Below are 16,267 nucleotides of genomic sequence, written 5' to 3'. Positions count from 1 at the left end.
CCTCTGGATTGACATAAACAGTGGACTGATCCACACTCTTCTACTCTAAGATATTTCTCTCATGGACCCAGAGAATTTCAAGTTTCAGATTCAAATAAATGCTTTTTGGGAGTCAAGGGGAAGTCTGACTAATCATTTATAACATTATGTTAAGTAGTTTAATCATCCCCCTCCCGCATACATTTCAATGATTCACTGAGAGAATGTGTGTTTTTAAAGGACATCGTTAAGGAAGAATGGATGATGGAAATTTCAGAAATTTCGACTGTGGATGAGATGAGGCCTGAGTGGCTGCTGCAGGGGGCGGGGCTTTGTCAGCCAAAATATGGCACGGATTGTAGGGTGCCTGGTAGAGGATCAAAGAGTGTTAGGATTTAGGCCAGGGGACAATGAAAAGTTGAAAGAGAATGAGAAAAAAGGTTTATTAAGTGGGACTTTACTAAGTGGGACCCAAACACAGCTTGCAAAATATGGCCTGTAAACAGCTCTCTCTACTTGGTATGAGAGGATCCTAACAGGATAAATGAGAACAAATCATCTCTGAACCCACAAGTACAGCAGACACAAGTACCACAGCCACTGGTGCAGCTGTTGTTTCAGTCTTGTCAGATTTCCGTTCTCCATCTTCCCTCCGCCCTCCTGCACCTCCCTCTGTCCTGCAGTGGGGTCCTGCTTCCCTCTCAATCATCTCAGTTCTCAGTTCACCGTAGAAGACATCTGTGTATTATGTACACCAAGGAAAGCCCACATTCTCTCCCCCAGAGTCTCTAGAATTCCAGCCCCTCACAGCGCTGGTCGAGTGAGAAGGGAGAGGGCTGGGGGTCAGTCATTCAGCCAGATGGGAGGCCACAGAGAGGTCGAATGCCATCTTCCCCAGGAAATCCCTCATTTCTTTTTTTCTTTAACTTCCCTGGTACTAAATGTTCCCTTCATGACCATGTCGGTGTCTGTTTTATAAAATCACAGTTAGCTGCACTTCTTTGCATTGCTGAGCCCTTTGCCAGAACTGCCCACCCTGTCCTGGCGGCGCCCACATAATCGATCTTCTCTTGCAGATTTCTCTCTCTCCACCTGCTGGTCCCACCTGAGGTGGATACCGTCGCCTCGGCTCCCCACCCGGGCACAGCCCTGTTCTCATTGAACTACTGATTGTTTCTCTGTTGCCCTCACCAAACTCTAGGGCTCTTGGTAAACAAAGATTATCTCCGATCTCTAAGGTGACACCTGCCGCTTAGAAGAATCTCAACACATGTCAAAATAATAATTATTTTCTGCTGATATGCATCTTTAAGAGGAGATTTTGTGTCATTTTTTCATATTCTTTTCAGAGCAATGTAGTGCTCTGCAAAATTAGAAATCCCCAAATGTTTAAAAATATGAGAACCTTTATGAAATTGTATCAAGTGAGTGACATTGTGGAACAAAGTCCGTGGGAAGCTGAGAACAAGCAGAGTGCCGGGGGATAGCAACAGAATGTGAGGATGGGGTCAGATGGAAAAGAAAGCGGAGGCTAGAGGAGAGAAAGAGTGAGGAAATGAAAGGATATTAACACTGTGGTAGGGGGAGAGAAAGGTCTGAGGAAGGAAGATCTCGAAAACGTTTTCTGCAGCCTGTCCCTGAGAAAACAGAGGCGGGGAAGCCAGAAAAGAGGCTTTTTATGTAATCTAGCCTTTTGACAGTAACACAGCACTAGGCAGATTATGGGTTGATTGTGAAATCAATACAAGAATGCAAATGTTGATTTGACACTGAAGTTTGTGCCGCTTTGGAGGAAGTAACGCGTCCTATAAATGGCACAGAGCTGGGCTATGTAAATATGGTGGTCTGACGCTCAGATGGTAACTTCAGCCTGAGTGATTTCCTCCACCAGTATTGCAAACACACAGTCCTATTCCAATAGATTCAAACTATTATAAATAATTTGGAAGTGAAGCCTTGAATGCACTTTGGGGAGAATTCAGAGGAGAAAAGATTTTTCTAGAAAAAGATAAGATTTTCTTTTTTATATATACTTAGAATTTTTATTTCATGCTCATTGAAAGAATTCTTTTACTCTCAATTAGATAATTTTTATAATACATTACTCATGTAGTCAAGTAAAAATGAAAATAAGAGCAAAATAAATTGGTTAACAAATTCCTAAAACAATTTTCCTGTGAACAACTTTGTGAGTTGTAACTAAAGTACCATCAAATGCTGGTAGAGTGTACAATTTGTTCATTTTTAATATATGTATATGCCTGTGAAACCATCACCACAATCAGGATAACAACTATATCCATCACCCCCAAAAGTTTCCTCGTATTTAGTGCAATCCATCTTTGCCTCCACCCTCATTGATCAGCTTCTGTCACCATATTAGTTCCCATTTTTAAGAATCTTGTATGAGTGAAATTATATAATAAGTCTTCTTTCTTTTGACTGGCTTCTTTCACTCAGCAGAATCAATTTGCAATTTATCTATGTGGTTATATGCATCAATAGTCTGTTCCTTTTTATTGTTTCTTGTTTTCATTGTGTAGATAAACTAAAATTTGTCTATCTATTCATCTGTTGATGGACATATGGATCTTCTTTTTGGAATAAAATATGTGCTCCTCTACCTCTGTCTGCCAATATTTTGGGGAAACTTACTAGTCTCTCTGATCCTCATTTTTCTCTTCTATAAAATATGGGTTTATTGTCTATGTCATAGGAGTTTTGTAAGGATCAAACATTGAGAACATTGCTTAGAACATAGTAAATACTCAATATTAACTTATTTTTTAAGTTGTCATTCAATGGTCTTACTGGTATTAATTATGAAGTAGCAGTTTTCCTTCTATTAAAATACTTTCTTTTCTATTTATGTTAGTGTCCACCTAGCTTGACCATTACAACAATTCTAGCCCCATTATCTGTCCAGCAAATATAAAAGTACCTGTACAATTGGCTCCTTAAAATATGATTCTTCTTTGGGGTTATATTGGCTTCCATAGCTGACTAGTCACAGTTTTGTCCAGTGTGCACACGTGCCCAGTGCCTGCTATGGGATGTCTATATAGGTAAGGCTTGGAGACAGCTATCAGACTAGAAGGGATTCTGCTTCCAGAAGGTTAGGAGCTGTGTTTGCATTGCACCCATTCTATTTGCAATGAGTTCATTTGAGGGATTTGGAAGGAGGGGCAGTTGAAGATGATTATGGAATTGTGAAAGCAGCTAAAGCCTTCCCAGCACACCCGCTGAGGCTACCACAGTGATGTTCTCTTCGTGTTCTTTTTCCAAATTATTTTTTCCTCATTTTTGCTCCTTTAAAGTGTCCACACTAAATTTTCTTTTCTAAACCAGACCCCTTCTATTAAAATAAATGGTCCTGATTTTCTCCTTCCTATTTTTATAAATATTATGTCCAACTAAGCTAACAAATCTAGTTCAGTTAGCAGATGGCAGTGGACAAAGGAATTTTAATTTTCCCCCGTGGATATTGTGAGTGGAGGTGGGGGCTATGGGATCTGTTCATCGTTTTGCTCTGACACTAATTCTACTCACTTAAATTTGACCTTATTCATATAGATTTTTGTTTACCAAGAAAGAGTGCTGGTGGTAGCACGTAGGGATGAGGAGGGTAATAGATCAGTGAAGTTGTAGCATACATATATCCTAAAGACCATTGATTGGCAACATCATTTCTATGTAAAGATGACTGTATCTCATTGCTGTTAGGAATTTCTTAGTGGAATTAGGAAATACACAGACTATGGATGTGCTGCCTATAAACTTCTGAGGTCCTCTGTCATGCATAGTACTATCCAGGTATCGAGGTCCCAACTGACAAAATAACTACAAAGTAATTACTTTTTCCTTCACTACTCAGAAAGCTGAAGACTCTTTTCTCTATTTAATTTGAATATCCTAAGGATTAATAGGGACATCCCTCCACCAAGAGTTTTTCATGGAAAGCCATATATTTAGAATAACATTACACTTTTTACATTTTATCAGGTAACACTGTAATATGCAGAAATCTACAAATTCTGATACCTCTGTGGAAACAGTGACTTCCACCCGCCAAGCCACAGGAGCTGTGCAAATGAGAATCAAAAATGCCAACAGCAACCATGACAGGCTCAGCCAAAGTAAATCCATGATCCTCACCGATGTTGGAAAGGTCACTGAACCCGTAAGTCAAAACCCCCAAATACTCCAATACAGAATTTTGTTTTTTTTTTTTTTTAAAAAAAGCTAATTAGCTCTGTTTTATTTGTTTTCCTAATGTGCACGAGAAAACTGTTTTTGTAATGCATTTTATCTTGCCTACTTATAGTCATAATAATATCCCCAGTTGCAAGAGAAGAGCTGGGCTTAATCCAGAGTGATAAAGTGGATTTGGAGCTAGACTGAAGAGCACCTTTGACTCATTTTAAGGGCCTATACTATCATGCTTCAGTGTCATAAAAATAATGAGGTTATGCTAGCATGTGGTGTTTGTACTTCCAAATACAGTACATCACTTTGAAAAGCCAGAGGCTAAAATTAGCTAAGAATGAATTGAGGGGAAAAAAAAAAAAAAAAAACTTCCAAAAATGTGAAAATCTCTTCCTTAAAATCTTTCAATAACATAAGATACTAGAAATTATGATTTGATTTGAAACGGGCTGAAATGATTGAAATGGTGTGGCTATTTAAGATTTGGAGAGGAAGCCATTTTGTCTCGATAATGTGTCATTAGGAAGATTTGAAATAAAATAGTTAGAGATGAACTCTACTGCCAATTGTGTCGCTGGCCCTGCACACATCCTGAGCCACTAAACCCACTGATTGCGATGAGTCTCCTCTGGTTAATTTTCTTCCATAATGGTGGTAACTTGCAGCTGAGGCCATAGGATGTTACAAAATTATTTATGCAATGTTAGCCACTCTTTTGGACCCAAGATCTATTTTGTTTCTCACAGTGAGAGCAAGAGCGAGAAATAGGTTAGCTAGGGACAGGCTGAGTCCCAGTCACCCTGCAGAAACATGTGAGCTATTAATTGAGTGTTCTGTTAATATCGTGGGGGCCTATGAAATATTCAGCTCCCTAACTGAGTTATTAAATGAGATAAACTTGCTGAGTAGCATGTTCCCCATTATATTTATTCCCCATTTTTCACGCGGAAAATGAACCCACAGCAATCTCAGAAGCTTGAGAAATATGGGATTTTAATCATTCTTTCCTCAGGTGTTGTAGAAAAATTTAGCATGAGGAAGCCAGTGATTATATTTGGGGAGTGAGAAATACCTTCTTAGATAAGGTAACTAATGAGATATGCATCTTCCTTTATTTACTTTCTCATTTAAAAGTATTGTCTGCTGGGAGGCACAACCCTGCTAGCCTGACTTTGCTTTTCAATCAGCTAAAATGTTTCTCCACTATGAACTTGAGACAGTGGTTAGAGTCAATTATTGGAATCTCTATAATGTATTATCGGTAAGAACTGTACCTTTGAAAAAGTTTAAAAGTTAAGTATATTTAATGATGCCTAACATATTTTATTGGCTGTGTTTAACAAAAGGCACTATGCCGCAGTTGTTTTTGACAAGCATGAAAACATCACAGCATGAGACTGCAAAAGGAATTATGGAGAGAAATTACAAGTGATCCATCTCTCAATGAATTATCCACCTCAATAGCCCGCAGAACTCAGCTACCAATTAACACCTACTTTATTACATGTTGGGATGTACTTAATAACTTTCATGTGTTTATGCACTATTACCTTGACTGATGCCTCTTGTACAATTAGGCATAATTGGCATATCAATATGCAAAAGTTAAAAGGATTAACCCTCTTAAAACTAATGAGCATTTCTGTATCCAGCTGCTAAATGAGACAAAATTAGCATTTTTCACTTTTGGGCAGGATTTTATCATGCAGTTTCTCATTGTTGATATTACCTTGTTACATAACTTTAGTTTGGGGGGTTGTATGCTGGACTGCTACAGAATAAGAGTATTCCAAAGTTAAATTAGCTATAATTATCCCAGCTTTTGTTTCCGCATTCTTAGCCTGGGCAATATGTATTCCTCGATAAGGAACAAAAATAAAAGTTACTTTTGGTTATGTGTGCTCAGTGCATAATTATATAAAAAGGGTATTTTAGTGAGGATGTGTCATTTCACCGAGAAAACTTGGCTCAGAGACACTGTATTGAAAGCTTGCCATGGCACTAATTTTCTTTCTGTCTCAGTTCTTTTCATCTCTTTTTTCCATGCACAATTTTCTGACTAGATACTGACAGAATGTAAAGTATTTTGGCATATTTATTCAAACAAGCCTGTTAAAGTTATCTGCTCAAGCTAAACTAAGAACTTGATTTTTCAGAAGTTGGATGATGGGGTGAGGTCAAGGGGGAGATTTTGAATTTAGGAGAAGTGGGAAGAGATATAGACTAAAAATGTATGTATGTGTGCACAGGAAGCATGGTTTGCTGTAGCAGAGACACACATGTAATCTGTGCAGAAAAGAATTAAGATCACTTAGAGATCATACATCATATGTTACACATCCTATTTAATATATATGAAATACATATATACTACTCGTTCACTAGTATAACAATTATGCAAATCTAATATGGACTTACTGGACTATGTAATCACACAGGAATCTGATATTACATTCATCATGATTTAATTTATTACAAAAATGATAAAATGTTCTAGGGTCAAGTCATTTATATAATTTTGTCATTAATTCATAAATTCCTCTTTCTTATTTTGTTCAATTAAAAATATTTTTGATACGACTGTAAACTTAGAACACAATGTAAAATTCCACTATGTCCTAAGAGCATCCATTCTTAGTATTTTAAATGGAGGAATATTTTGAAATGCCAATATAAGCATTTATCCAACCCAAACCTATGCAAACACAGGGGAATTTATTTGTTAAATTAGAACTTTTGATGGCCCAAATGTTGCAGGGAAGCATTTATGTAAAACAGGTATCAATGCTCCATTAGTATTTATTGGTGATGGGCATCATTTTCTTTAAACACCAAATAATCATTTTCATTTGGTTAATAAAATCAATGCCTTCTCAAAATTCAGATATGTTACTTTGACACCTGGGAAATGTTGGGAGAGTGGGAAATTTAGAAGGGGGGATGGGGTTTGCAAGAAAATGGCCCATCTGTAAAGGAGATCTGGAGAGCTCCACTTGCTGGGGAAGGAATGCTCTTCGGTCTCAGTGATTTGTTGTCCTGTCCTGAGCAGCAGAGGGAGGAGACCTCTTAACGGTGGACAGCTTATTTACCAAGATGTGCCGAACAGAAAAAGCAGAAGGCTGAGTGCACATGGGGGCAGGTGAACTGTGCCTGTTTAAGGGTTAAAAAGGCGACTGTGCGATCCAGCAAACAGCTAATGCAAAAGGTTTAATGTGGCTTTGATGTTATTTATAAGAGGTATGCCCCCCCCACCCCACGCTACACAGTTTAGAATAGATGTTAATGAAGAGTTTAAATCGCCCAAATCAGGAAACTGCAGACAGGATTTGCAGGCAGGAGCAGTTTCGGCATTTGATGCTGGTGTCTTAAGCAGCACCATGTATGAATATTCACTGTTTCCATCTTGTAAACCCCACAGAAGGGCATTACTTCATTCATGGCCATCGTGAACAGGAAAGTAGCTTTTTACTGGAGTTCAGATAAAGACTTCGGTTGAGCCATTCCTAAACGTTAACGTGCAAGACTCCTTTTACTTCTATTAACAGACTGTGTGTGTTCATTTTTCTTTTTAATATATTATCAGGAAAAAGAGGAAACAATTTTCTTTTGTTTCTTACTTCTGTGATTATAGGATACTTGCCAAAGTTGTGGCTAGCCAAAAAGGCAGACATAAAAATTGCTACTAAAAATATAAGCCTTCTGTTTAGCAGAGTTTTTGAAAAATATTATGAGATTGTAAGGCTTGTCCATGTTTACTTCAAATCAAGCTTATAGTTAGGTTTGAGGCTTTGTTTGTATAAATTGTCCTGAAGTGGATCCTGATATTTAATTAAAATGACACTAAATCACATTGAATTGATAAGACTTGGCATCTCAAACAAAGGTAATTGCCCGTATTGGTTTTGTGCAAAAATAGCGCTGCTTGGAAAATGTGCAGCCAACACAGACTGTCAACTCCATTTATAGATCAATATGTGAAAACCATTGATCAGGCAGGCATGTGTAACAGTAACACTTTGCATTTATTTGTTGTTTTTATACCACATTAAGGCTTACAGGATTATAGGATTCCTAAATATTTTGACTTCCTCATAAATATATGATCTGTTGCATGTTAATTAAATGAGAGTCTGCAGCCATTTCTAAAATTGTTTTTAGTTTGATGATTTCCTTTTATTGCTGTGGATCGTATGATCTGAAAATGGATTAGTTTCCTTCTGCATAAAGATTATTAAAGCTTATTTTAATGTGTCCTATTTAGTGTGAGATGTGACTGCCTTTTTGCTTTGAAAAATATAGATACAGACAATTATTTTCTCTTAGCGAGTGGCTGATCTTTTTTTATTAACTGGGCATTCTCAGCGCTCAGCGTAGAATTATTTCCTGACATATTTTGCACACCCTGTAGATAACGGGTCTTCTTGATTTCCCTGATAGAATTTGTTTTCTTTCTTTTCTTTTTATCTAGCTCTATAGTACAGGCATCTGATCAAACATTATGTAGAAAATAAACTGATCATCTCAATTAAATTCTAGACACACACAGATATAATTTGAATTCTATTTTTCTGATTCGAGAACCAGCCTTATAAACTGTTCTTATACGCTGCATTCTGCAGTTAAATCTTTCTTATCTCATCAATGTAAGGACAGTGTTTTGTTCCTAATCTTTATTGGACTATTGTAGATGACATTTGTAAGCCATTTTGGTTTATAAGGAAAAGCTGGAGGACAGTGGAGTGAGACTCTCCATAGATCCAAGCCTCTGATATGAGTACACAATAATGTGTCTTCCACTGCAATTTTCTTTGCCACTGAGAGGGCAATTTTGTTGAGAAATCTTTTTATATTGTCTGTATACATGAGGAGTACTGCTTTCCAGACAATATTTAACTTTATATACAATATTAAAATAATAAAAGAGACAAGATTTCAGAAACAAGCAACAAACAAACAAACATGAAATTCAAAGGTTACCTAAGGTAACTAGTCTGATGTAGTTTGCAGTCATGCTGTAGAGCAGATGAAAAAGTTTTTTAGCTAGAATTTTAACTTTTTACACAATATGCCCCAGGAGGAAGAAGATTCAAAAACCACTGGAGATTTCGTTCCTTGTCCTTGCCACCCCATGCCACCTCATGCTGTGAAAATCTTTAACTCTATTTACCGGGCACACATTAGACTTGCCAAAAGGTTCGGAAAGTTTACCACGACAGTGAAGAGTCCGTACTTCAAAGAGCGAGCCAGGGCTCTTGCCTCCACGTATGTGGCTGTGCCGTTTCCATTTTAACTTGAGCATAGCTAAATTTGTTTATAATCTCCTACTGATTGAACATGGCGCTGAATGTACATGAGATACATTTTTTTAAAAGTTAGTCCTCTGATTACTAATTTGAATCCAAAACTCTAACCTTGTTAGCATCTGGACTTATTTCCATAATAACAACCCCTTCAGAACCTACAAAGTAATGAATAATTGACAACAAATGAAATGTTTTGATAGTTGTCGGCACAAAGCATGTTTAATGTTTTGTGTTGCTTCCTAGCTAATTATGTAGATGACACATTTGTCAGACCTTGACTGCCATTAGAAACGTGTTTCCAGAGGGGAGAAAAACAGGCTATTCATAGAGTAATTAACTAGAATGCTCAATGACCTGTGAGAGATTCAAATCGCTGCCAGTTCAGACATTGTTTTGTTACAGAGCAGAGGGGTAATTAAAATTCCAAATTACAGTCCTATGATGGAGCATTTGTTTGTTGACAGTATACTCTTACTCTAGTTTGTTAATTTTTTTTTAAATTGCTTCTAATCCATTTTATAGCTTTAGGAGTTCCGTCTTTGAATTTACTGACAACTAATATTATGGTAAATTGTACTTCAATGGAGTACTGGCTGCCTCGCAATTTCAAGGGACCACAAGGTGGGTGGGATAAAATAGCTCCTTCCCGAAACTGACATATCAGGTGCTGTCAGTGGGAATGCCACTAAAGTGGAACATCTTGTTAAATACTCTGTTTCTAATTCTGGATTAGGAGGAACTGTCCTGGTGGAAAATACAGAGATGAAAAGGGAGAGCAAAGATGAACAGCTAGAAAGGAGGAAGAAACCTAATCTCCCAATGAGAAATGATTAAGTGTTCTGCTACTAAGAAGGAGAGAGGAGTTAAAACTGAGGGTGATTTGAGGAAGGGTGTTGAGATTGCAGTGCTGAGTTCAATGCAGAAGATGCAACAGTCTGTAGAAAAGCTCACGTGGATCACTCAAAGAGTGGCACGTTTGACAGAAATACCTTCCCTTTCAGGTCAGTATCCCAACAAACCATCGGATAATATGCACCACCCATGAGATTTTTCAAGAATAATGTTGGGATAGTTTACAAATCTAGAGGGCTAAAATCGTCAAAAAAAAAAAAAAAAAAAAAAAATTCAGCTCCAGTGGAACATTTATTTAGGTTGCTGAAAGTGAGAATATAGTTTTATTAAAAAGACCTGACAGAAGTCACACGGTGTTTGATGCAGGCGAGCTGACAGAGGCATCCAGCGAGCGCTGATTATCCCGAAGTCACTGTCAGCTAGGATTGATTTTCACTTTCCCCGTTTATGTAACGGTTCCTGTAATACAGCTGACCCCGAATCACGTTACCTTGTCATTTCTCTGCATGGATCAAGAGGAGATGAGCTGAAAATAGCTAGACACTGACCTTGAACTTGCCGGAAAAGTGAGAAGTGACAGTGGGGTTTTTCTATAGTTCATGTACAAAGATGAAGCCACTGCTCCTCTGTTGAGTTCACTGTAGCAGCACAAGGGGGCAGAGCAGTACTAGAGATTCCAGGTGAACTAGCTTCTGCTCCGGCATGTAAAGACTCTGAAATACAGTTAGAGCCAGAGGTCTCGCTTTTACATCTTAGTGTAGACATAAAGGAGAATGACTGATGAATCAAAATCTCAGGTCTCCTGATGTTCATAATCAGTAATTTAAAAGTGTACATTCTAATTAAAAAAGGTTACCTAATACTCTGTGTGCCAGCAACTATGCTTTTCCACTAAATTATTTGCAGTGTCTCTTATTTAATTCATATAATACTCTTCACCCTAAGAATAACTTTGGAACCATAGTCAACATTATTAAGAGAGTTTTAATTTATGGCAAACTCCCAGGGTGATGTGTGTCATTTTAGGTGCAATTGTATCAGAAGATGGGAACATTTTTTTCACACTTATCAAGTATTAACATCCAAAAACTAAAATTGCAGAATGTTATATGGTGATGTACACTCACAAATAGGTAAAATGCAAGCTGGAAAGTAGCATTTGCCATTTTTTATACCTTGTACATTTTAGCATTTTAATACCTGCTTCAATTTTCAAAAATGGCTTTTAGTAGATCATCATCATAACCTTGATTAGTCTAAAACACAGTATGTCAAAACTTGTCCTTTGCTTGCTAGCACTTAAACTAAGTCATTGTTGTGCTGATGCTGAATGTTTCTGATAAATAGCACCCAAAAACTTGCCAAGTGAAGCAGAGAACTAAAGCAGGATGAGAAACAAGAACAAACACTGACTCAATGATCCCCAAGGTTGTAAGTACCTTATGTAAGGGCACAGTAACATCTTTGCATGGGTGATGGCACAATAATATTTTTGCAAATGTCCACAGTAACTAGATCCTTTCTTGCATATAGTAGATTCTATATATATTATATTAGGCATATTTTTGTACCCATCCAGGTACATAGAGTACATATACACATATCTACACATATGTAAAGAGAGATGCATATGCATATAATATATATTTGCCCTTATTTTTATATTCCAGGAAAAATAATCATATATATATATTTACAAGCTAAAATATCAAGATTGCTTCAATATTCCTCTCCTGTAGATTTAACTCAGGACAAACCAACAGTGATAAGATCAGAGAAATAAGTAGAATTCCAATATGCTTAAAGGATAGAATGAATAGGATATCATTCTGTTGCCAAGAAAGTGGCAGAAAGTATTCAGAATACCTGTATCATCACAGAAATCTATAACACCTAGTTTTTGGCCTCTAGTAGAAGAAAGGCATAAGTTATCTGACTTAGAAGGATTTGATCTTTGGGGAGGAGGTATATGGTGGGAGGGTGGTGTGTTTATAGCTATACAATTTGCGTGTCTAAAAATGACACCTTTGAAGGCGATCCTGAAGCGCAGTTGCATTCTTTGAAAGTCATACAATTACTTTGCCTTTCTGCTCCTCAGAGTGTGCAGAAGATCTCCAGCACGCTCTCTGCTAGGTGACAGGAAGCCCGTCCCTAAATAGTTGATTAGCCTCTGCTTCTGAGGTCAAAACAGACAGAAAGGTGTTGGTTGCTAACACACTTCCCCAGAGTTTTGTTTTTTGTTTTATTTTTTTTTTTTCTTTCCCTTGCCTTCAGTGTGTAAGGCTTTTAATAAGGGACTCCAGTCCCTGATGTGTTCAGATTCGGTTTATTGTTACCATCTGTTTAATTACCCTCTCAGGTTTGTGTTGGGAAGCATGAAAGTATTTTATCCAGCCTTTGAATCCCTGTGTTCCTAAAGAGATGTGGGTAAAGTACATGTCAGTTTTCAAAGAGCATATTAAAAACTGATAAGCAGAACCATCTCCAAACAATAACATGTAAGGAAGGCTTTATTTTTTTTAAATTAATGCATGTTGCAACTAATTAGCAAATGTACAGCAATGTGGCACTTTCACAGAAATGATGCCATCTTCTTTACATGCAATCTCATATGCTTCTCCTTGGAGGTGATGGATTTTTATGATTCCTATTCACTTCCAATGCTCTGACAATAAGTTTATTGGGGAAAGAGATATGGGATTTGAGTTGTAATAGGATATATAGTTGTCATATGTCAAGCAGATTTATGGATGTGCTAAAGTTAAAGAGAACTCATGTACTCAAAAAACAAGGACAGAATCTTTGGGGAAACATGAAAAACCCAGAGGAAATTCAGAGTTACTTTACTTTTTCTCCTATTCCTCTTACTCATCCTCATTATTATTATGATTACATTGCATCCTTTTTTATTCCTGGAGAAGCACCGATATGTTGTTTCTGATGAGGACTGTAGTAACCATTATATCTGGTTCATTTCTCCATCAGCAAAATCCACTGATTAAAAAAATTACACTGGATGACACAGACATCTCATCAGTTTATGTCCAAATTATTTTATGTATCATTATTAGGTTGAAATAAAAAATAATATAAAATGAAACAAAATAGAATTTGAATATGCAATTATGAAAATGTTTTAGAGTTCAGACAGGAACTCTGAAAAGCAAAAGGAAATTAATCAGGTGTTTTTACTTCCTAAATCAAAGAAGCCAAATGACTACTAATGTTTCCCTTTTATTTTTTTCCCTTAGGAGGTGATTTCAATAAGTTAACTTTTTTTTTCCCTGAGATTCCAAGATGTTATCAAATTAGGGATGTGTTTGAAAGTGTTCAGAAATGTAGTTTTGTTTTTATGTAAGTGCCTTTCCACAGTACCATAAATATAAATGCCCAAAGTACTATTCCCTTTTTATTCCTTTATGAAGAAACCAGTGCTGTTCTTGCCTTATGCTCTCACATTATCTCTGTGAAGGAAGAGGAATAGTGATGACACCAAACTTTCCTCCACTACTTTTGGACACCAGACCTGCTTTCTTTCCCACAGGGTAAAAGAAAGCTGCAGTCTTCGTATTTCCAATGAGAAGGGACATGTGTCTCCTTGCATCGAATTGTCTTAGATCATATCATGTCGCACATAGTGACCCAATATAGGAAGACAGGAAAACAAAGTGACAGTTTTGTTTGCTCTAATATAAATTCCAACGTCAAAACACAGGGGCAAATCCTAGGGGCCCACTGCCAGATCACACCAATTAAATAGCAAGAGCTGATACTCTGTACCTAAATAAAATGTATTCAAAGCATATTCTATAATCAGCAGCAAAAGGTTAATGAATAAATAAGCTCAGCTCAGGTTAGATAAACTGAGTGTAACTACCATTGTTTTTAAATCCATGAGAAAGTGAATCTGGCAGATACTTGATAATACATCACACATTGTGGTCTTACCTATTGATCATAGGCTGACAATGGGTAACCTTTCATGGCAACTTCCTCTTTTACCATGAATTATTGACAGTGTTAATGCCAATAACACATGATCAAATAGACAGGAAAGAAATTTACATTCCTGGATGTGCTATTCTTAACTTCCATGACTTTAATGTCAGAAAGAATGAAAGAAAGGAGGGAGGGAGGGAAGGAAGGAAGAAAGAAAGAAAGGAAGGGAGAGAGGGGATGTCTTCTTTCTTGCCTTGAAAATACTAATGAATTAGCTTTTACTTTTATACAGATTATTAACGTGACATCCTTATAATTCTCAGCTGCAACACATTCTGAGTACTAACGCCATATGTTTAAGGGAACATGGCTGCTGTTATTTTCATCCTCGTGTCCTCCATTAGTTTATAGATCCTGGGAAATGTTACTCTAATGGTGTGTCCTTAGGTCCCTGCAGTAATAATTCCTGCTTACTGAGTGGTCACCATCTCAACCCTGCCCCTGAGTGTGTCTAAAAATCCCCAAAGTGGAAAATGGGAGAACAGGTTGACAGTTTTCATCTGTTCATTTATTTATCCACTTATGTATTCATTCAGCAGACAGTTATTGGCACTTACTGTGTCAAAGACTGCTTTGAAGGCTGGGGATATAAAACAAAAAAATTCTCTGTCTTCTCTTGGAGGTTACATTCAAGTGAGGTAGAAGCCTTATCTTGGTACAGCCCAGTCTCAGTTGTTAGCTCCCTGGACATCCTTATTGTCACTGCTACCACCTCTTTCTCACTGTTAACTAGGATTAGCATGGTGTACTGTACATTTTGCAACAAATATTGTACACAATGTTTAAAAGTGGCCTGTGAAATAAGAGACCTTTACTATCTCTTCACTTCCTGTGAGTTGTAAGGCTCAAGTGGCAAATTTTTTATTTTTTTTTTTTTTAATTAGAAATCATGGGAATCCCATCTGATTTTAACCCACTTTAAATTCTTTTTTTGCACACTTTGACATATTTCCTACGTCTTGCCTCCTTTGGCATACACAAGTTACCAAAGCACTTTCTTTGGTTAACAAGTCAAACTGCAAGTATTCCTGTCTGGTTAAATTTATAATGTCTCTTTTATTTATCATCTGTTCTTCCTCTCCTTCCCTAGTATTTATTGAATTTATGATAAACTTTTAATTAAAGTTGAAATAATAGTTTAAAAGTTAATATGTTTACTTGATGTCTTTGTTTTTGCTTTCAAAATGAAAATTGAACATAAAATTAATTTAAACTTTTACAGATCTTTCAAAATTCTCATCAAGTTCTTGGCTTAAATATTTTACTTTGATCTTTTCTTTTGGGGTGTAGCTGAGCATTATCCTTCTAGTACTTATGATTTATGGAATTTTGGGGGATTGCTTGTGATTTGTGCATGATCTAATTTATGAACTTACCAAAGCAGTTTACTATTATTGGTGATATTCTTGTCTTTTTAGGAGGAGCCTACCATTACAGCCCTTAAAATACATCACTGGCCATAATACTAAAGCAAAGGTGATCACATTAACCATAAGGCAAAAATCAGACTACCTAGGCTCTGTTGATATCATGAGCTACCTTGAGGCTTAGTTCATCCAGGAAAAAAAAAAAAAAAAAACCCTTTTGAAGACTAATTTATTCACAGTACATAGGTACAAGGCCAAGATACAGTAACACCAGGTATTGAAATTAAGTAGTCACTTAACAGTTCTGCCTAAAGCAAGGTGCACCTTCGATCTTTCTGATTACTTGATCGTTCACAACACAGGCTCTATTGAGACTTCACGGTTCCTTATTTCTCTCACGTATGGATAACTGGACGGCAGTCTTGCTATGAGAATGGACAAGGAAACCCAGATTGGATTCAGGATGCATTAATGACAACTGTTTCTTATGTTGTGACTGTGAATCTGGGCTTCTCAACATTCCTGCTGCCCTTTCTAACTCTAAGTGCCCCATCTCCTGCC

The 16,267-nt window shown here is 37.0% G+C and overlaps 1 protein-coding gene across 1 annotated transcript in view; it reads left to right on the top strand.

The window, feature by feature from the left end:
• The first annotated feature begins 3,994 nt into the window (after nt 1-3,994).
• ARHGAP15 (Rho GTPase activating protein 15) overlaps nt 3,995-16,267 on the top strand; it is a 565,257-nt gene continuing 552,984 nt past the window's right edge. Inside the window, exon 1 of the mRNA XM_069473002.1 lies at nt 3,995-4,159. Within this exon, the coding sequence (XP_069329103.1) occupies nt 3,995-4,159 (165 nt within the window). The remainder of the gene's footprint in view (nt 4,160-16,267) is intronic.

Source organism: Eulemur rufifrons, chromosome 1, assembly GCF_041146395.1.
Source record: "Eulemur rufifrons isolate Redbay chromosome 1, OSU_ERuf_1, whole genome shotgun sequence".
Lineage (NCBI taxonomy): Eukaryota > Metazoa > Chordata > Mammalia > Primates > Lemuridae > Eulemur > Eulemur rufifrons.
Note: the sequence above shows the minus strand (reverse complement) of the source record. Positions and strands in the feature narration are given on the sequence as shown.